Here is a 20,703-nt window from a genome sequence, read left to right as displayed (position 1 = left end):
TATAATACCATTTTTATCTACCAGGTGATAAAAAAATTTTACATCAATGTGTTCTTACCTCAGTCTGTTTCACCAAATGCTCCAGCTCAGAAATTTGATTTTTGACTTCACCTTCTTTACTGATAAGATAGTTGATACCTTTTGACAGCTTTTCCTGTAGGTAATAAAAAGTGATATCATTTTAGAAAACCAGAATTATAAATTGACAATTTGGTAGATGTCCAGCTCAATCGAAGTAATCCTGCTGAGTAGTCCTACTGTTTCAGTTGACTTAAAATACAAAAATATAACAATGTACCACATCCTTTCCAAATGTGCTATTTAATGCAATTGTCATAAATAACAGGCATTTTTCCGAAGGAAAACAGGAAAAAATACATACGAGTAACGTTAATACTCGTAATCTACAGAAATGCTCTGAATGAGTAGAGAAAATTATCCATCCAATGCCAGACTAGAAAAGGAAAATATTAGTTACCTGTACTCAACATCATATCACTAATGTGTCCCACTGTTCAGATAAATTCCCTGTTGCGAGACTTAAAAATCTATATAAAAGAGTATATGGCATACTTTATGGAACTTAGGCACCAAACCATGAATCAAACAACTAATCAGGTTTGTTCATAGTTTTGTGTTAGGAATTTATGGGTCTAGTTCATTTGCTACTATGTATAGAAAAATAAGACTGAAATAATAGGTTGCAGATAAGGTGCTCATCCTGGTGCACGCAGGTAAACATGCTTTATTTTCATAACCAGCACAGACTTGCAGTGTGTTACTCAGTAATGCTTCACTAGTGTTAACCAAGAGAAATAACATTCTTGGTTGTAAAGGCTCATGCAACGAAGGAAACTTCGACTTGTACTGATCGCAAATACTTACAAACCCGAGCCATTTTGAGATTGCAAACCTGTAAAGCTCAAAATTATACGGTCTTACACTACAAAAAGACTTTTAGGTTTGTGCTTTACGAGTTGAAAAAGTCTCTCTCACAAAATGGGTTTAGAGATCCATACCGGACCACAATTGGAAAGGATGGTGTAGGGGGCATACCCTCATGAGCGTAACTCAGTTTGGCATGTATCGATTGTTTGCAACTACCATTAGGGTCACAAGCCATTGGGAAGGAAGTGGTAATTTATTGACAAAGGGAAAACATATCCTTTGAGAATGATGTTAGGTGACCTGGGGGGCAGTACAGAGTGCTCCATGAGACCACTGTGTGCTCTCACAGTTTTCCCATATGAGACATCTTTTTGAAGCAGCACTACTAGTTCCTTTAAAAAACTGTTGCTTAAAAAAAATAAAAAAAGATTTCAAATTAGAAATACAAAGACTGGGATGGGTTGTTCCTTGCAGGCGACCATCCCTAAGTTTGTAGCCAATCAGATGTCACACAAATTGATACCTGCCTAATTAGGCAGGTCGTTTTGCAAACCCTGAAAGCGGACATTTTATGATCCATCATGTTAGAACACAGATTGCAACCACTTTGTAACCACTTTTTATGGCGAGGCTTTTGATATACCTTCCCTTAAGCTTCTATCCCTTTACTTCCTGAGCCTCACACAAACTGTCTTTCTTATCTAACAACTAAAGCAAGAGGAGAAGTGTTATTTATATAACTGGACAGCCACTGCAGAAAACCGCTGCTTTGTATTTTTGGCCTGGCACTGTGGGACAGATGTTGCATTCAATCACAGATGTAGCAAGTTCCCTTAACATTCTGTTTCTTCAAATTCCGGACTAACTGGTTCCTGTTAAAAGAGCTACTGTCGTACTTGGGTGTTAGTATGCAAAGGGGTCAGTCTGCTTGACAACAAGACCTCAACATGTAATGAAAAACAGACATAAAAACTAAAATTGTAGAAAGCAAAGACCTTTCTAGGGCATTCCTTTAATACTGGTGACTCATACAAAATCTTTGGGCTGAAAGCAAATGGTATTGAAAATCGAATATGCTACTTACCAGTATGCATCTGTTCTTGGCATGTAGGGCTGCTGACATTCATATCTGTGCATAGATCGCCACCTAGTGTTGGGTCCGGATGATTGCACATTGTTGTCCTGGAAGAGTCTTCGAAGTATCACGAGATAGGTGGCTCCTCCCCTGGACTACAGTGCGCATGGGGATCGACTCCATCCTCAGATTGTTTTTAGCCATTGTGGCCAAGATGGAGTGGAACTCAGTGAATGATGACCATGCTAGAAGTATGTGTATATTCTGCAGCTGCTACAGGCGCCGGGGAGGAGGGCGGGCGATATGAATGTCAGCAGCCCTACATGCCAAGAACAGATGCATACTGGTAAGTAGCATCTTCGGTTCGAGGCATGTGGGCTGCTGAATTCATATCTGTGCATAGAATACATAGCAGTCCCTCCATTAACGGCGGCCGCCCGTGCCAGCTGCAGCAGTTTGGAAAAGTGTTTTGAGAACAGTCTGCCCTACAGCTGCCTGCACATCAACACAATAATGCTTTGTAAACGTGTGTGTGGTAGACCATGTGGCTGCTCTACATATGTCTTCCAAAGGAATGTTTCCAAGGAATGCCATAGAGGCCCCCAACTTTTTGGTGGAGTGGGCCCTTGGTGGAATGGTGAGAGTTCGTTTGGCTTTCAGATAGCAGATCTGGATACATTTAACGATCCACCTAGCAATACCAGCCTTGGAAATAGGGTTACCTTTGTGGTGAGGTGTAAAGGCGACAAAGAGTTGCTTAGTCTTCCTAAAATCCTTGGTCCTATCGATGTAATACATCAGGGCCCTTTTGACGTCAAGGGTGTGGAGCATCCGCTCCGCCAATGACTCAGGATTTTGGAAGAAAACAGGCAATTCAATAGTTTGGTTAATATGGAATTGAGACACTACCTTAGGAAGGAATTTAGGGTTAGTGCGAAGCACCACCCTGTTAGAATGAATTTGAATAAATGGCTCTTGGATAGTTAGTGCTTGGAGCTCACTAACTCGTTGCAGTTAAGTAATCGGTATGAGGAAAGCCACTTTCCATGTCAAGAATTGAATCTCGCAGGAATGCAGTGGTTCGAAGGGAGGACCCATCAGCCGGGTGAGGACCACATTGAGGTTCCACTCCGGAGCTGATGGAGTCCGCGGAGGAATGACTCGTTTGAGTCCCTCCAGAAAGGTCTTAATGGCAGGCACTCTGAAAAGGGAGAGGTGCTGCATGTTCTGGAGGTAAGCGGCCATTGCAGACAGATGTATGCGAATGGAAGCATAGGCCAGATTACATTTGTACAGATGGAAAGGGTAACAAATGATATTCTGAATAGACGCATCCAGCGGGTTAATGTGGTGGTCTGCACAATAAATGACAAACCGTTTCCATTTTTCCGCATAGCATGCTCTGCTGGTGGGCTTCCTTGCCTCCCGAATGATGTCCATGCAGTCAGAAGGCAAGTGCAGATAGCCAAACTCTAAGACTTCAGGAGCCAGATCGCCAGGTTGAGCTGTTGCGGATCTGGATGCTGAATGTCGCCATGGCTCTGCGTCAGAAGGCTGGGTGTGAGACGTAGCCTCTGATGCGGTACCACGGACAGTTCAAGAAACGTGGTGTACCATGGTTGGCGAGCCCACGTCGGAGCAACCAGGATGAGAGTCATCGAGTGCTGCCTGAGCTTGCGTGCCACCAGTGGTATCAGAGGTGCTGGGGGAAAAGCATACGCAAATTTGCCTGACCAGTTCATCCATATCGCATTGCCCTGCGATTGTGGGTGTGGGAACCTGGCGGCGAAGCTTTGGCATTTTGCGTTCTCCCTTGTGGCGAACAGGTCTATCTCTGGATGACCCCACATTTGGAAGTACGGTTGGAGTACTGATGGATGTATCTCCCACTCGTGCATTTGGTGGCTGTGCCTGCTGAGCAGGTCCGCCATCTGATTGTCTTTGCCCAGGAGGTGTTCCGCCATGAGGAAGATGTTCGTCTGAATGGCCCACTTCCACATGCTCTGAGCCAGGTGAGCAAAACACAGCACTGAGACCGCCCTCATCGCAGCAACAGACGACATTCGAACTCTACTGGACAATGGAGACACAGTCGCCCTCATCCTCCTCGACCTCTCTGCAGCATTCGATACAGTCTGCCACAACACCCTTCTACAACGCCTCAATAACATCGGAATCCAAGGAAAAGCACTTGAATGGATCACCTCGTTCCTCACCGGAAGAACCCAGAGTGTCCGCCTTCCTCCATTCAAGTCCGAGGCCTCTGAAGTCATCTGCGGCGTACCTCAAGGATCCTCACTCAGTCCCACCCTCTTCAACGTATACATGAGCCCCCTCGCGACCATCGCACGCCAACACAACCTCAACATCATCTCTTACGCGGACGACACTCAACTGATCCTTTCTCTCACCAATGACCCCAGCACCGCCAAAACTAACCTACACAGAGGAATGAAAGAAGTTGCCGAATGGATGAAACAAAGCCGTCTGAAACTGAACTCAGACAAAACAGAAGTCCTCATCTTAGGTACATCCCCCTCTACATGGGACGACTCCTGGTGGCCGGAAGCCCTCGGAAAAGCACCCATCCCGACAGATCACGCACGGAACCTTGGCGTCATCCTGGATTCTTCACTCTCAATGAACAGACAAGTCAGCGCCGTATCCTCTTCCTGCTTCAACATTCTTCGCATGCTCAGAAAAACATTTCGCTGGATCCCCTCCGAAACAAGGAAAACAGTCACCCACGCTCTGGTCACGAGCCGACTGGACTACGGAAACACCCTCTACGCGGGTACTACCGCAAAACTCCAGAAGAAACTCCAACGAATCCAAAACGCCTCAGCCAGGCTTATATTAGACATCCCACGCAACGAACACATCTCTGGTCACCTTAAAGACCTCCACTGGCTACCCGTCAATAAGAGGATCACCTTCCGACTGCTTACCCACGCACACAAATCACTCTACGACATCGGACCAGATTGCCTCAACTCACGATTGTCCTTCTACACCCCCTCCCGCCAACTACGTTCTTCCAGCCAAGCCCTCGCCACTGTACCTCGCATCAACAAGACCACCATGGGAGGCAGATCCTTTTCATACCTGGCTGCTAAAACATGGAACTCACTCCCCGCTTACCTTCGCCTCACCCAGAACCACCTAGCGTTCAGAAAGCAGCTTAAAACGTGGATATTTGACAAGTAATCCTCCTCCCCTTCCTAAGCGCCTTGAAACCCTCTGGGTATGTAGTGCGCTATACAAATTTTATGACTTGACTTGACTTGACTTGCGGAGAGTGTGTTCCTCCCTGTTTTTGAATGTAGTACATGGCTGTCATGTTGTCCGTCCGGATCAACACAACCTTGTTGCACAGGTGTACCTTGAAATCTTTGAGTGCCATGAAGATTGCCATCAGTTCGAGAACATTGATGTGCATCTTCCGTTGCTGTTGCGTCCACAGTCCCTGCACTGTGTAGTGCAGGACATGAGCTCCCCATCCCTGGAGAGAGGCGTCCGTCGTCAGGATGATCTGTGGCACAGGCTCTTGGAACGGTCGGCCCTTGCAAAGGTTTCGTGGATTCCACCAATGCAGAGAGTTGTATGCCCGACTGCTCACCAACACTAGGTCTTTCAACTGCCCATGAGCCTGAGTCCACTGACGTGCCAAGCACTCCTGAAGCGGACGCATATGTAGCCTCGCGTGCGGGACTATGGAAATGCAGGAGGCCATCATGCCTATCAACTGCATGAACACTCTTGCTGGAAGCGAGTGTTGAGGTCTGAATTTCTGTATCAGCGATAGAATGCTGCTGACCCTCACTGAATTCGGCTGTGCTGTGGCCACCAGAGTGTTTATGGTCGCACCCAGATACTGCCGTACGTGGGCGGGTTGGAGGTGGGATTTCGGGTAATCCAGTGAGAATCCCAGATCGTGCAGGAGGTGAATGGTGTGGGACATGTGGTCGGCACACTGCTGGGCTGACTCGGCTTGGATGAGCCAGTCGTCCAGATAAGGGTAGACGTGGATATTCCATCTTCTGAGATGCGCCGCCACTGTCGCCAGGCACTTTGTGAACACCCTGGGTGCCGTGGTGACACCGAAAGGCAAAACCTTGAACTGATAGTGTTGGTTTTGTATGGTGAAACGGAGGTATTTCCTGTGTGAAGGGTGCAGTGGAATGTGAAAGTACGCATCCTTTAGGTCTAAAGTTGCGAGAAAGTCCCCCTGCCTGAGTAACGGGAGCACTTGCTGCAGGGTCAGCATATGGAAGTGCTCCGACAGGATGTAGTAGTTGAGGGGCCTGAGGTCCAGGATGGGCCTGAGGGACCCGTCCTTTTTTGGTATTAAGAAGTATAGGGAGTAGACCCCTGTGCCTCTTTCCTGCACCGGCACAAGCTCTATTGCCCCTTTTTGCAGCATGACGGTGACCTCCTGCTGCAATAAGTGCAAGTGCCCGTCCGACATAGGACGGTGTCTTGGGGGCATGTTGGGTGGAGTGGATGTTAACTCCAGACAATAACCGTATTGGATAAGTTTTCTGACCCACCTGTCCGTGATGATGGACTTCCAGACGGGCAGGAACTGCTGGAGTCTCCCCCCGACCGGTGTTGTGTGCTCGGGGGGCAGTGACAAGGCGTCACTGTTTGCTGATGGCAGAGGATCTGGAGCTGTTTCCACGTCCTCTGCCCTTGGCGCTGTTGCCACGATATCCACCTCGACTCTTGCTGGTGTAAGTAGTCTGAGTGTTGCCCTTGTAGCATTGCGTGGACTGGGAGAGCTGGCCCCTGGAGATGCCTCTAGTGCTGGAGCGACGAAAGGACCCACCCCGAAACTGCTGGGACTGTAAGGCACCCATTGACTTTGCAGTCTCAGTATCCTTTTTAGGTTTTGACTGGCGATGCGTACGAAGTACGCATGCGCCAAAAAACCTTTTGAGTTGTGTGTGTGGGTCGGGTATACGCCCCCTCCTCCCATTGGCTAGCTCCATAAATGGAGGCTAGCCATTGGGAGAGGGCTCCGTCCGTCAATCTCGGACCAGATTCAGGGGCGTTCCCGAGAATTTTTGGCTTTTGGCTACGTCAGCCGAAAGCCTCTTCTCGGGAACGCCCCCGAATCTGGTCCGGCATTGAGCCGGCACCCGCCTTCCTGCTTGCTGAGTGCTTTGTTTTTTTTTTGCCTTATGTCCGTGTGTGTCTGTTCCCGCTCCCCCCCCTCCGCTGTCAATGTGTCCGTGTGAGTCTGTTCCCGCTCCCCCCCTCCGCTGTCAGTGTGTCCGTGTGTGTCTGTTCCCGCTCCCCCCCCTCCGCTGTCAGTGTGTCCGTGTGTGTCTGTTCCCGCTCCCCCCCCCCTCCGCTGTCAGTGTGCAGTTGTCATTAACTTTTGCCCCACAGTCAATCAAACCAGCCAACTAGATTGAAAGGTACCCACCATCGAAAAGATGAGACAACAAAAGGCAGCTTGTAGCATTTTTTCGATTCCGCTCTATACATACCCATACTCTGGCGCCCCTGTTCTCATTCCAAACCACAGAGGAGCGCTAATCATTTCTTCCACAAATGCGTAAGAACAAATGTGTAAGTTACTCTTCCACCAGACAGAACTGTGAATGCGCACACGTGACGCACGCCATCGTTTCTCCTCAGCCCGCTCCGACGAAGGATAACTTTGCATCTCTAGACAAGACAATCAACTCTGTAGCGTGGCGTGACAAACCATGTACATAAATAAACTGAATAAATGCCTTGTCGACTGTTTTTTTTTTCACTCTACGGGACATACGTTTTAAAACTGTCGACGTTTCCTTTATAAATATGACTTCATGCAATGCAAGGAGACTAGAACGCTGTTTGGCCGCTTCCTGCAATCAATAGCCCGCCACATCTTTCATCGCTGCGGTATTAATTTGCCCTTATTTATTTCGCTCGGCACTAGACGGGCGGCGTCTTCCTGTTCGTGACAAATCTTTCACGCAGAGTGAGCATGGCGGCAGGCCGAGCAGCGGGGTTAGTAACGTTTGCGTGTTTACTACGTGCAAGATGGATGACCCGCTCAGGCATTTACATCCTCCTGCATTATTATGACAGCACAAGGAAAGCCATGTGATGTATGAGCCGGGAGGAGAATAAGGGGTTTCTGTGTCTAACAGCTGTTCGCGGGAATTTCAGCAATGTTTTAAGAGCTGTCACCATTTACCACTCACCCCTGCTCTCTGCTATTTACCATCCGGCCTCATTAATTTCGTTTTTTTCCCCTGCGTATTTGCACAAAGCAAAACAACTCTGTTCTCAGAAAATAAGGTATTGTCCCAGGGAGAATGCTGACGTCTCCTTTCCAAGGGTGAACTATGTGTTTCAATTGCTTGTTGGTTTTATTTTGGAATTCGTTTTTTTTATGCTTGTGGGAAGAGTCCCATTTGGCCGAGTGGACTTTATAAGGGGCAGGTTTGTGCCACATGTGCGGCTAAGCATTACTTTCTATATTACAAATGTACACCGGCGTCCTCTGGGGGGAGCCTCTTGTGCACGTCAGCCAGAAGTGAGCTCCGCTCCGAGGCGGTCCGGGGTGTTTGGGACGCCGCAGTCCGAGTCTGAATGTAGGCTGGCGAGGGAGGAGTCTGTCCGGGAGGGAGGGACCCACGGCGGGTGCCCTGCCAGCAGGTGAGAGCCGAGGGAGGGGCACCCGCCCACCTGTGCCAGCAGCACCCGCCCTGTGCCCACCGGTGCCAGCAGCACCCAGGAGCAACAGCCGCGCTGTGCCCACCGGTGCCAGCCCCGGGAGCGGCAGCCCTCTCTGCCCTACCTGGACGCCCTGGGCTGCCCGATGCCCCCTCTTGCCCCTGACAGGTGAGGCTGTGCGCAGCCCCTGGAGCGGATGCCCGGCTCCAGCCATGCGTCAGGGGGGCCGACCTCTGACCCTGCCCATGGGGCGAGCCCTCGGCGCCCTCCTGACCCTGCTCTGCCTCAGCCTCGGAGGAGCCCACGCCCCCCGACTGACGGCCAACTTCGTAAGAACCCTTTGCACTTTTACGAGCGTGTGTGTCCTGGTGAGCGGGTGTGTCACTGCACCGAGAGTTTGTGTCCTGGTGAGCGGGTGTCTGTCACTGCACCGAGAGTGTGTGTCCTGGTGAGCGGGTGTGTGTCACTGCACTGAGAGTGTGTGCCCTGGTGAGTGGGTGTGTGTCACTGCACCGAGGGCATGCGTGTCCTGCTGAGAGGGGGTGTATGTCACTGCACCCAGAGTGTGTGTGTGTCCTGGTGAGTGGGTGTGTGTCACTGCACCCAGAGTGTGTGTGTGTCCTGGTGAGCGGGTGAGTGCGTGCCTATCCTGCAGTGAATGTGTGTCTATTCTGCAGTGAGGGTGTGTATATCCTGCAGTGAGTGTGTGCCTATCCTGCAGTGAGTGTGTGCCTATCCTGCAGTGAGTGTGTGTCTGTCCTGCAGTGAGTGTGCGTCTATCCTGCAGTGAGTGTGCGTCTATCCTGCAGTGAGTGTGCATCTATCCTGCAGTGAGTGTGCATCTATCCTGCAGTGAGTGTGTGTCTATCCTGTAGTGAGTGTGCGTCCCTGTGGTGAGCCTGTGTCTCAGTGAGGTGTCTCACGGGGTCTGTGCACAAGACCACCTCTGCTATCTTTTAATGTCCGTGACGTTGTCCCCTTCGTATGGTGCCTGTACATTTACAGTTTCAAGATTGTTACAGTGCCTGTGGCAGTGTTACTGTGCACAATTGGTATTGTGTCAGTAACTGTCACTGTGAAGCATTGTTAGACCTGGACGCCCTGGGCTGCCCGATGCCCCCTCTTGCCCCTGACAGGTGAGGCTGTGCGCAGCCCCTGGAGCGGATGCCCGGCTCCAGCCATGCTCCTGGGGGGCTGACCTCTGACCCTGCACATGGGGCGAGCCCTCGGCGCCCTCCCGACCCTGCTCTGCCTCAGCCTCGGAGGAGCCCACGCCTTGGAGTACATCACCGACGCCCCCCGACTGACGGCCAACTTCGTAAGAACCCTTTGCACTTTTACGAGCGTGTGTGTCCTGGTGAGCGGGTGTCTGTCACTGCACCGAGAGTGTGTGTCCTGGTGAGCGGGTGTCTGTCACTGCACCGAGAGTGTGTGTCCTGGTGAGCGGGTGTGTGTCACTGCACTGAGAGTGTGTGCCCTGGTGAGTGGGTGTGTGTCACTGCACCGAGGGCATGCGTGTCCTGCTGAGAGGGGGTGTATGTCACTGCACCCAGAGTGTGTGTGTGTCCTGGTGAGCGGGTGTGTGTCACTGCACCGAGAGTGTGTCCTGGTGAGCGGGTGTGTGTCACTGCACCGACAGTGTGTGTGTGTGTTCTGGTGAGCGGGAGTGTGTCACTGCACCCAGAGTGTGTGTGTGTCCTGGTGAGCGGGTGAGTGCGTGCCTATCCTGCAGTGAATGTGTGTCTATTCTGCAGTGAGGGTGTGTATATCCTGCAGTGAGGGTGTGTATATCCTGCAGTGAGTGTGTGCCTATCCTGCAGTGAGTGTGTGCCTGTCCTGCAAGTGAGTGTGTGTCTGTCCTGCAAGTGAGTGTGTGTCTGTCCTGCATTGAGTGTGTGTCTGTCCTGCAGTGAGTGTGTGTCTATCCTGCAGTGAGTGTGCATCTATCCTGCAGTGAGTGTGCATCTATCCTGCAGTGAGTGTGTGTCTATCCTGTAGTGAGTGTGCGTCCCTGTGGTGAGCCTGTGTCTCAGTGAGGTGTCTCACGGGGTCTGTGCACAAGACCACCTCTGCTATCTTTTAATGTCCGTGACGTTGTCCCCTTCGTATGGTGCCTGTACATTTACAGTTTCAAGATTGTTACAGTGCCTGTGGCAGTGTTACTGTGCACAATTGGTATTGTGTCAGTAACTGTCACTGTGAAGCATTGTTAGATAATTTTATATAACTACGGTTCTACGGTTGTTACTGAGTAAGTGTGTCTGGGTTAAATGTTAAAGTCAGTGACTGTGTTACTAAGATTGTTTTAGTATCGGAGGACGTTTTACCATAAACAATTGATATTGCTTCAGTGACTGTCACAGTGTAACATTGCTAGACATTGTACATAACTACGGGTGTTACTGAGTCAGTGTGTCTGGGTTACATGTAAATCAGTGACTGTGTTACTAAGATTGTTTTACTGTCTGTGGCAGTGTTACTATGTTCAATTGATACTGTGTCAGTGACTGTGTCTACAGTAGATAGTTACAGAGACAGTGATTGTGTTACTAAGAATGCTACAGTGGCTGTGTGTGTGGGGGGCTTTGTGTGGCTGTGTGTGTGGGGGGCTCTGTGTGGCTGTGTGTGTGGGGGGCTCTGTGTGGGGGGGCTCTGTGTGTGTTTGTGTGTGTCATTTGCGAGAGATAAAGCTAGTAGCATTGTAAATGACAATGCCATTTATTTATGTTAAAAAAAAACATAAATAAAAATAATGTCAAGAGCAATGCCAATAGCTCTAACTTTAACAAAGGCAAAACCATTGCATTGTAAATGCTTGTTTATCTTTTCTAGGGTGGTGTCAACCTCCGGGCCAAACAGGTGATCTGGGTTAACCGTTTGGTTCAGGATGGTGGTTTGGATTTCTGGCTTAAATCCAGTGATTCTCAGCCAGGCATGTCTCTGAAGCATAACGCTAGTGTTTATAGCTCTGGCAGCGGTATCGGCTGCGTCCAGAGCGCACTTAATGGAAGAATTCGAGATAAGCTTCCCTTCCTGAATCAGCATCTCAGCCCTTTCCTTGTATTGATCAGGCAGGTGTTGCAACAGGGTCTCCAGTGTATCGTAGTGTGCCCTGTCATAGCGCGCCAGAAGCGCCTGTGTGTTAGAAATGCGCCAGATGTTGGCTGCCTGTGCTGCCACCCTCTTCCCCGAAGCCTAAAAGACCTTGGATTCTTTGTCTGGGGGAGGAGCATCACCCGTAGTCTGAGAATTTGCCCTCTTCCGGGCATTCAAGACGACAAGGGAGTCCAGAGGCAACTGTCCTTTAATGTAGGTAGGATTAGTAGGCGCTGACTTGTATTTCTTGTCAATCCTAGGGTTTATCACCCTTGCCCTGGTAGGTTCTTTTAAGATCTCAGCAGCATGCTTTAAGACACCTTTCAGCATGGGCAGAGTTTTAACAGTTTTTTCTGATACCGAAAAGGTGTCAAAGCGGAAATCCACATCCACAGGGTCAGCATGTAGCTGGACGTTGTGATTGTTAGCTGCCCGTTCAATGAGGGCATTGAAAGCAGTAGAGTCTTCTGTAGGAGACGTTATAGCAGAAAAAAGTTGAGGGTCTTGGCCTGATTGAGGATCCCCTGGGTCACCACCAGCTGCCCAGGGTTCATTGGTATCCTCAGGGTCTGTATAGACTGGATAACTGTACTCATCCTCATCATCTCCCTCACCAGCGTCCACATCTGAGTAAGTGGGCGACACATCATGAGTCTGCGGGGAAAGGGGTTCCACCAAGACGGGAGAGCAAGCAGAGTCCTTCTTCTTGAGAGGGATCTTGTAAGACTCTAGTTGGGGTTCTGGGATGATTTTCCGCTTCAGAAGGGAAAGCCTGCCCGTTTCGGCGTCGATGAAGTGTTCCGGACGCTCATCCCCCGAAGGTCGTCGAGGTCTCGGGCCGTGAACCACCGATGACGCCTTCGGCGCCGAGGAGACCATCTCGGGCACGCCGGTCACCGCCTTAGGAGCGAAAGCCTGCGGAGCAGTCTTAGGCGGCAACGTGAAATGGATCGGCGTGGACGCCTTAGGGGGTTTCTCTACTGGTTTCGCAGGCAGAGGATCCGTCGGATCGGCTGACGCAGTGCCTTCACGGATGCGCTGCAGGGAGTCCGTCACCTTTTTGGTGAACGCTGCGGATGGGCGCGCCAGTTCAATGGAATCCTTCGAGGCCACTTTCGAAGTCGACTCTCGAGGTGCAGCGCCCTTAGCCTTGTCGTGCGAACGCGGGGTCGTGAGGACCTTCGGGTCATCGAGCCGCTTCTTCGGGTCACTGAGAGACTTCTTCGGCTCGCCGACAGCCTTCTTCGGGTCGACAAGGCTTTTGCTGGTGCCGATCGTCTTCGGCGCCGACGTGCCCGACTCGACCACCTTCACTTTAGTCTTTGGCGCGGCAGACTTCGTCTCGATGCCCTTGACTGGTGTTTTCGGCTCGACAGCCACCTTCAGTTTCTTCGGCGCCGAAGCCTCCGAGGCCTTGGAGCCGACCAAAGCGATGCGCACTTTCGGTTTCGGTGCTGGCTCCTGCGCAGTATCTGGCGTAGAGACCGTATGTTTCACTTTCGGTTTCGTTTTGCCAGGGAGTGGCTCGGCAACAATGTCCGTGGCCGGGCCCGAAGGCGGGCCGTGGAACCCATAGTGAGATCTAGGGTAAGGCCCGACGGCAATCCCTCAACCTGGGCCTTATAAATCGGCAAGGCCCCAGAGTCAGTTTGAGGAAGCTCCTCGTCCGAGCTATCCTCCATGGCCCCAAGGGCCCCGTCGTATTCGTCTCCTACCTCGTCGACGACTTCTTCGCCCTCGAACACCTCAGCATCCGCGTTGTAGTCATCTTCGACGTCGGACGCGGGGTTTGATTCAGAAACATCCTGGATAGATTCGTCCTCGACATCCCCTGCATCGAAGATGTCCACAGGCGCCGGAGCAGATTGCTGGGTCTCCAGGCGCGCAGCTCGTCGAAGCTTAAGCGTCTTCTTAGACCTGAAGCGGGAACAAGCCATACACTTGTCCTCTCTAGAATGGACTAACAGACTAATAACAGCACAGCAATGTTTAACGGTCATTCAGGATGCCCGTTGTTTGGTGCAAACAAAGGCTCTGCACACACACCCATAAACCAAAGTAGAGTCAAAATACTTAAGTGGGATTCAAATCTCGAGTTACACGCTAGCTGAGAAAAATCGCACAAAATATAAGTGAATGTACTGCATATGGTCCTATCTGCCAGTTAATGTAAATAGAGCCGGCGACTTTGAAAGAGAACACAGGTATGTGGAATTTAATATTTACTTGCCAATGGGACCGGTTGCTTCATAAATCTACTTGCCAGTCTGTCTATAAGAATCGAATGTGAGACCGTATCAAATGCTAAAGACAAGTCCAAAAGCACGAGCATGGCACAGCATCCCTGGTCTAGGGATTCTCGGATGGTTTCCGCCACCTCCAACAGCGTAGTCTCAGTGCTATAGCCCACCCTAAAATCCGACTGGGAATCGTGAAGGAGATTATTGGATTCCAGATAGTTGGAAAGCTGTCTCTGGACTTCCTACTCCAATATTTCTGCAGGTGCGGGCAGTAGGGAAATGGGCCTATAGTTTGGCAGGATCAGCTTCTTCCTTTTTCAAAATGGGCAGAACAAAGGTGTTTTTCCAAACAGAGGGATAACTCCCTGACATCAAAGAAGAGTTCCAGATAACATTAAGGTGTGGATTAAAAAATGGGGCCAGCTGGTTAAAAAAACCTAGCAGGACAAGGATCGAAAGGTGAGCCAGACTTAGTTCTAGCAAGGTCTAGCAAGGACAAGGTCGGATAGAAAGGTCGAAATTCAAACCAGTGACATGGGGAATCCATCGCCAGTGAGGAAGTTGTACAATCCTTTGAAGCCGGAAAGGAATTATATATAGAGTGAACCTTCTCCTGGAAGAAGTTAGACAGATCTCTACATATATCAACTGTGGGCCTGATCGTGCTCATGGTGGCTTGAGGGTTCATAAAATCTTGCACAATCTTGAACACTTCCTTAGAAGAATTATCCGACTCTTTGATATGCTTAGCTAAAAAATTCCTGATAACCAGGCGTTTAAGGGCATGGCAATTTTTAGTGCGCTTTTTTATGTACTCTTTGCCTCTGGATTATAGGTCTTTCGCCAATTGCGCTCCAGCTTTTTACAAGACCTTTCTCTAAGAGAAGCTCCGAGGAGAACCAGGGGGCGGAAGGCTTTTTCCTGGCCCGTTTGACTATTTTCATGCACTCAGCCTAGAAGCACTAAGCTGTCTACTCCTACATTAAGTGCCAACGGGTGCCGATTGTTTTTTCTGCAAGAGACACACATCTCCCCAGGAGAGTTGGAAAAGTTACGCCAACGCTGGAGGTGCATTCTGTGCGCCACAATGTACTCCGAATTTTCACATGGGGCCTTGGTATGGGTCCAACCTGGGGTCCCTTTTAAGGAGACAAGCAGGATAATAGACAAGGAGGGAAACTTCCTAGTAGGCAGCCTTGACGGCTCTCTAGTCCTCCTGGACAGTGTAATGTGTCCAACTCTGACCGAGGAAAATTTTGGGATACCCTCCCAGCCCCACTGGCTCACTACACAACACTTCCATGGGTGTTGGATGGAGACTACAATAACGTCCTAGACTTGGCCTTAGACAGATCTCACATTCCCTTGCAGCGATCCCCGCGACACACACAATATAAATGCTATCGAGCCTAGGCACAACACTGGGCACTCACTGATGTGCGGAGCCTTTGCCACCTCACGTCCTGACGTCATTCCTTTTACTCAGTCTCGCACAACCTACATGTGCTACTCGAGCCCTTCCCCTGTTCTCCTGCACTCCTGCCCATGATGCAACACTCCGACTATTTGGGGCGGTTAGTATCAGACCACAATGCTCACATCATAGATCTTCAATGGGCACCCCACTTGCCGCCCACTCCTTCATGGAACCGGCCATGTTACTGCCTTGAAGACCCGGTTTTACAGAGTGAGTAGGAAACATTTATTCAACAATATTTTGCACAGAACCACTAGTTGGTGCAGTGGAATGCCTTTAAGGTAGTCGTCAGGGAAGTCTATATTGAAACAAACTGCAGGAGTTCGGATGACTTTAGAGCGGGACATAGACGAGGCCAAGCGGGAGCTAGCAACATTCAGTAAGGCAGGGATGCTGACCCACCATTAACAACACAACTGGCAGACACAAAGACCAGGTATGGGACTCGCTTTGAAATTCAGCAGTACTACAACTGCACAGCTCACGCTGCTAAGGTCCACCGAGAGGGAGACAGACCCAGCAGACTCTTGGAGTGGCTTATACAACAAGATTCTACAACTCTTCCCATTACTGAGTTGCTGGATTGTACGAGGGCTCTGCTCCGCACCCAAACCAATACTCTGCAAGGCTTTTATGACTACTACGTCACCATATAGGGAGAACCTCGGAGGACTTTATCCAACCGAGCAGATGAATTTCTGGGCATGATCACTGTTCCTCGCAGTTTGACATCCACACAGCTCTCTGTGGAAGGGGATATCACACAAGCAGAGGTGAAGCAAGCTATCTGAGACCTTGACCGGAATAAAACCCTGGGCTTAGACGGCCTGCCCTCAGAGTATTACCACACTTTCTCGTCCTTTCTAGCGCCGCAACTGGAAGCAATGTATACGTTGGCTCCAAAGAAGCACGAGCTCCTCTACATGCTCCACAAGTCCCTCTTGCTCACTATTCCCAAACATGATAGACCCTACCCAACTGGCCTCTTATCGACCCTATCACAATACAAGGTGCAGACTATAAAATATTTTAGTTAAGATATTAGCCAGTCGATAAACCCAGATTCTTCGGGACCTGGTCCATTCGGACCAAAACAGCTGTGAGCCAGGTCACACTACCTCCCGAAATATTAGACGCCTCTTCCAAGTACAGAATCAGGCACGAGGCCGATTCCTGAGGGCAGCCTTCCTTATACCTTATGATTTGCATATGGCCAGGTCTGAACTGGGGTGGCAGAGTAGGCTAAAGAACGGTGATGGATTAAACCCAGATCTGTTGACTGGGTGTGAGTGTTTGATTGGTTCAGATGCTCCGTCCATCACTACCCCCTTTTGTACCGCTTTGTTCGCCATAAGTTGGCAGGATATGCTCAGACGTAAGTCCCTTGCTCACTTTGCCACTGGATTCAAGCAAGCCTGGCTGAAGACGGCTGTAATGCCAGAAACCAGTCCTAGGAAGCTTGAATCCGGTCCAGGGAAGGCATGGCTTGGCAGTTCGGGTTGGACTGTTCCCATGAGGCACAGGGTCAGACTGATTTGCATATGGCCATGTCTGAACTGGGGTGGCAGAGTGGGCTAAAGAATGGTGATGGATTAAACCTTGATCTGTTGATTGGGTGTGAGTGTTTGATTGGTTCAGATGCTCCATCCATCACCACCCCCTTTTGTACCGTAGAGAAGGCATTAGATACCCTGACCTGGAACTGTCTATTCATTGTCCTCACAATATGAGGGTCTGGCCAAAGTTCCTAGCCTATACCAAACTCTATATTCCAATCCAGTCTCACGGGTTTGGCTGGTCCGTTTGGTCTCAGCTCCGATTCCGGTGGGCCGGGGGCCGAGGCAAGGCTACCTACTCTCTTCCCTACTGTTCGCGCTTGCCATGGAGCCACTAGCCTTTTGAATGCGCGTGAGGGGCCAGGAGTGGGGCCTCCCGCTGGCTGACAGGACACATATAGTGTCACTTTCTGTGGATGACCTACTCTGTATCAATCAATCAATCAATCAATCACATTTATAAAGCGCGCTACTCACCCGCTAAGGTCTCAAGGCGCTGGGAAAGGGGGGGGGGGGCGCTACTGCTCGAAAAGCCAGATCTTGAGGAGCTTCCTGAAGGAGAGATGGTCCTGGGTGAGTCGCAGGTGGGTGGGGAGGGTGTTCCAAGTCTTTGACGCCAGGTAGGATAAGGATCTTCCTCCGATGGTGGCTCTGCGGACCCGTGCGACGGTGGCCAGGGCGAGGCTGGCGGAGCGGAGCTGGCGTGTAGAACGTGAGGAGTTTGTTGAGGTACTCGGGGCCTAAGTCGTGGAGAGCCTTGTGTGCGTGGGTGAGGAGTCTGAACGTGTTCCTATGGCTGACTGGGAGCCAGTGCAGGTCCCTCAGGTGGGCGGAGATGTGGCTGTGTCGGGGGATGTCCAGGACCAGTCGAGCTGAAGCTGGATGCGCAGGAGTCTTTTCTGTAGTTTGGCCGTGGTCCCCGCGTAGAGGGTGTTCCCGTAGTCCAGACGGCTGGTGACAAGGGCCTGGGTGACCGTTTTCCTGGTTCCAGTGGGGATCCAGCGAAAGATCTTACGGAGCATGCGGAGGGTGCTGAAGCAGGAGGAAGTAACAGCGTTGACTTGTCTGGCCATCGTGAGGGAGAAGTCAAGGATGAAGCCCAGGTTGCGTGCGTGGTCCGTGGGCTTGGGTGGGGAGCCCAGGGCAGGGGGCCACCAGGAGTCGTCCCAGGCGGAGGTGGACGGGCCGAGGATGAGGACTTCCGTCTTGTCTGAGTTCAGTTTCAGACGGTTGAGCTTCATCCAGTCCGCGATGTCTTTCATGCCGTCCTGAAAGCTGGCTTTGGCGGAGGCGGGGTCGTTGGTGAGGGAGAGGATCAGCTGGGTATCATCGGCCTAAGAGATGATGTTGAGGTTGTGCTTACGTGCGATGGTTGCGAGGGGGCTCATGTAGACATTGAAGAGGGTGGGGCTGAGCGAGGAGCCTTGCGGTACGCCGCAGATGATCTTGGTGGCTTCTGCGAGGAAGGACGTGAGACGGACTCTTTGGGTTCTGTCGGCGAGGAAGGAGGTGATCCATTCTAGGGCCTTTCCTTGGATCCCGGCGTGGTGGAGGCGGGTTGCTAGGGTGCGGTGGCCGACCGTGTCGAAAGCAGCCGAGAGGTCGAGGAGGATGAGGGCGGCAGTTTCTCCGTTGTCAAGCAGGGTCCTGATGTCGTCGGTGGCTGCGATGAGGGCGGTCTCGGTGCTGTGGTTCGCTCGGAATCCGGATTGCGATGGGTCGAGGGAGCCGGTCGTCTCGAGGAAGACTGTCAGCTGTGTGTTGATGGTTTTCTCGATGACTTTAACGCGGATGGGGAGAAGCGAGATGGGGCGGAAGTTCTTGAGGTCTGTGGGGTCTGCGGTGGGTTTCTTCAGGAGGGCGCTGATCTCTGCATGCTTCCAGCTCTCCGGGAAGGTGGCGGATGCGAAGGAGTTGTTGATGATGTTCCGGAGTTTGGGTGCGATGATGGAGTCGGCCTTGTTGGAGATGTGGTGTGGGCAGGGGTCGGTAGGGGGGCCCGAGTGGATGGAGTTCATCGTGTGGGTGGTGTCTTCCTGTGCTGACCTGGGTCCAGGCGCAAAGGGTAGTGGTGGGGGGGGCGTAGATTCGGTGGCAGGGTTATGGGCGCCGAAGCTGTCCTGTATGTCGATCTTACGGTGGAAAAACGTGGCAAGAGAGTTGCAGAGGTCTTGCGATGGCGTGATGTCGTTGTTGCTGCCGTTGGGGTTGGAGAGCTCTTTCACGATGTTGAAGAGTTCCTTGCTGTTGCGGTTGTTGTTGTTGTTGTTGTCCAGTCGTTCTCTGAATGCTGTCCTTTTGGTGATGCGGATCAGCTGGTGGTGTTTGCGGGTGGCGTTCTTGAGGGCTTTAATGTTTTCCAATGACTGGTTATGGCGCCAGGCTTTCTCGAGGGCACAGCAGGATTTCTTGGAGTCTTTGAGATCGTTGGTGAACCATGCGACTTTCTTGCTGTCGGGATTGCTTGGAGGGTTCTTCAGTGGAGCAAGGGCATCTGCGCAGTCAGTGATCCATTGTGTGAGGTTGCGGGCTGCTTCATTGGGGTCCGTGGTGTTGGAGGGCGGGATTTGGCTCAAGGAGGTGGTGAGTTGGTCGGTGGTGATCTTGCTCCAGCATCTTCGTGGGGTTTGTTGCGGGCGGTGGTGGGTCGTTGTTTTTCTGAAGTTGAAATGTACGCAGCTGTGATCGGTCCAGTGGAGCTCGGTGGTGTGGCTGAAGGAGATGTGGTTGCTGAAGGAGAAGACTGGGTCGAGCATGTGGCCGGTGTAGTGGGTGGGGGTATTCACCAGGTGCTTGAGTCCGAGGTTGGCGAGGTTGTCTAGTAGGGTGGTGGTGGTGTTGTCCTTGTCGTTCTCCAGGTGGAAGTTGAGGTCTCCTAGGAGGATGTAGTCGGGGGAGGCGAGGGCGAGCGATCTGATGAAGTCTGCGATGGCTTCGCTGAAATGTGGGCGTGGTCCCCAGGGTCTGTAGATGAGGGTCCCTCTGAGGGTGGTCTTGGGGTCGGTGTGTATCTGGAAGTGAAGATGCTCTGCGGCGGTGAGGGTGTCGTTGGTGTTGGTCGTGATGCGGATGGTGTTTCTGTGGACAATGGCGATGCCGCCTCCGGTTTGGTTGACGCGGTCCCTCCGGGTGATCTTGTAGCAGTCAGGGATGGCTATGGCGATGTCGGGTACTGAGGTGGCGTTCATCCAGGTTTACGTGAGGAAGGCGACGTCCGGTGCTGTTTCGTCCAGGAGGTCCCAGAGTTCGACGGCGTGTTTGTGGATGGAGCGGGTGTTGAGCAGGATGCATTTGAGGTGGTTGTTGCTGGAGGTTGTTCTGGCTAGCGCGGTGCAGGATCGAGTGCAGGTGAAGTTGCAGGCGTGGCAGGTGAAGGCTCCGTGGGTGCGTTTCAGGGTGGCTTGGTAGCAGGCTGGCTGTCGGCAGGTGTTGAATGCGTGGAGGGTGGAGGCGTCGTATTTCCGTCGGGTTGGCTGGCTCCGGCGAGGTCCGGGGGTTCTGGCGCTGGGCGCGGTCCAGGCGCGGACGGGCGTAGACGGGCTTGCCTTTGGCGCGCAATCGGCGTGACCGCTGCGCGTACGTGCGGTCCCCGCCATATATGGCGATGGGGGGGGAGGGGAGACAAGGGCGGGAAAACCAGACGTGGGGGAAGCGGCGAGGGGGCAAGCCTGAGGGCAGAGTCCCAAGCAGCAC

At 51.6% G+C, this 20,703-nt stretch overlaps 1 protein-coding gene across 2 annotated transcripts in view; it reads right to left on the bottom strand.

The window, feature by feature from the left end:
• The window catches only part of TRIM36 (tripartite motif containing 36), a 589,030-nt gene that overhangs the window by 189,891 nt on the left and 378,436 nt on the right, over window positions 1-20,703 (bottom strand). For both annotated transcript variants that reach the window (XM_086961040.1, XM_086961041.1), the window contains exon 5: window positions 59-154. In XM_086961040.1, coding sequence (XP_086817166.1) covers window positions 59-154 — 96 coding nt within the window. The remainder of the gene's footprint in view (window positions 1-58; window positions 155-20,703) is intronic.

The sequence above is a fragment of the Lissotriton vulgaris genome, chromosome 3_1 (genome assembly GCF_964263255.1).
Source record: "Lissotriton vulgaris chromosome 3_1, aLisVul1.2, whole genome shotgun sequence".
Taxonomy (NCBI): Eukaryota; Metazoa; Chordata; class Amphibia; order Caudata; family Salamandridae; genus Lissotriton; species Lissotriton vulgaris.
This window is presented reverse-complemented; position numbering and strand designations above follow the sequence as displayed.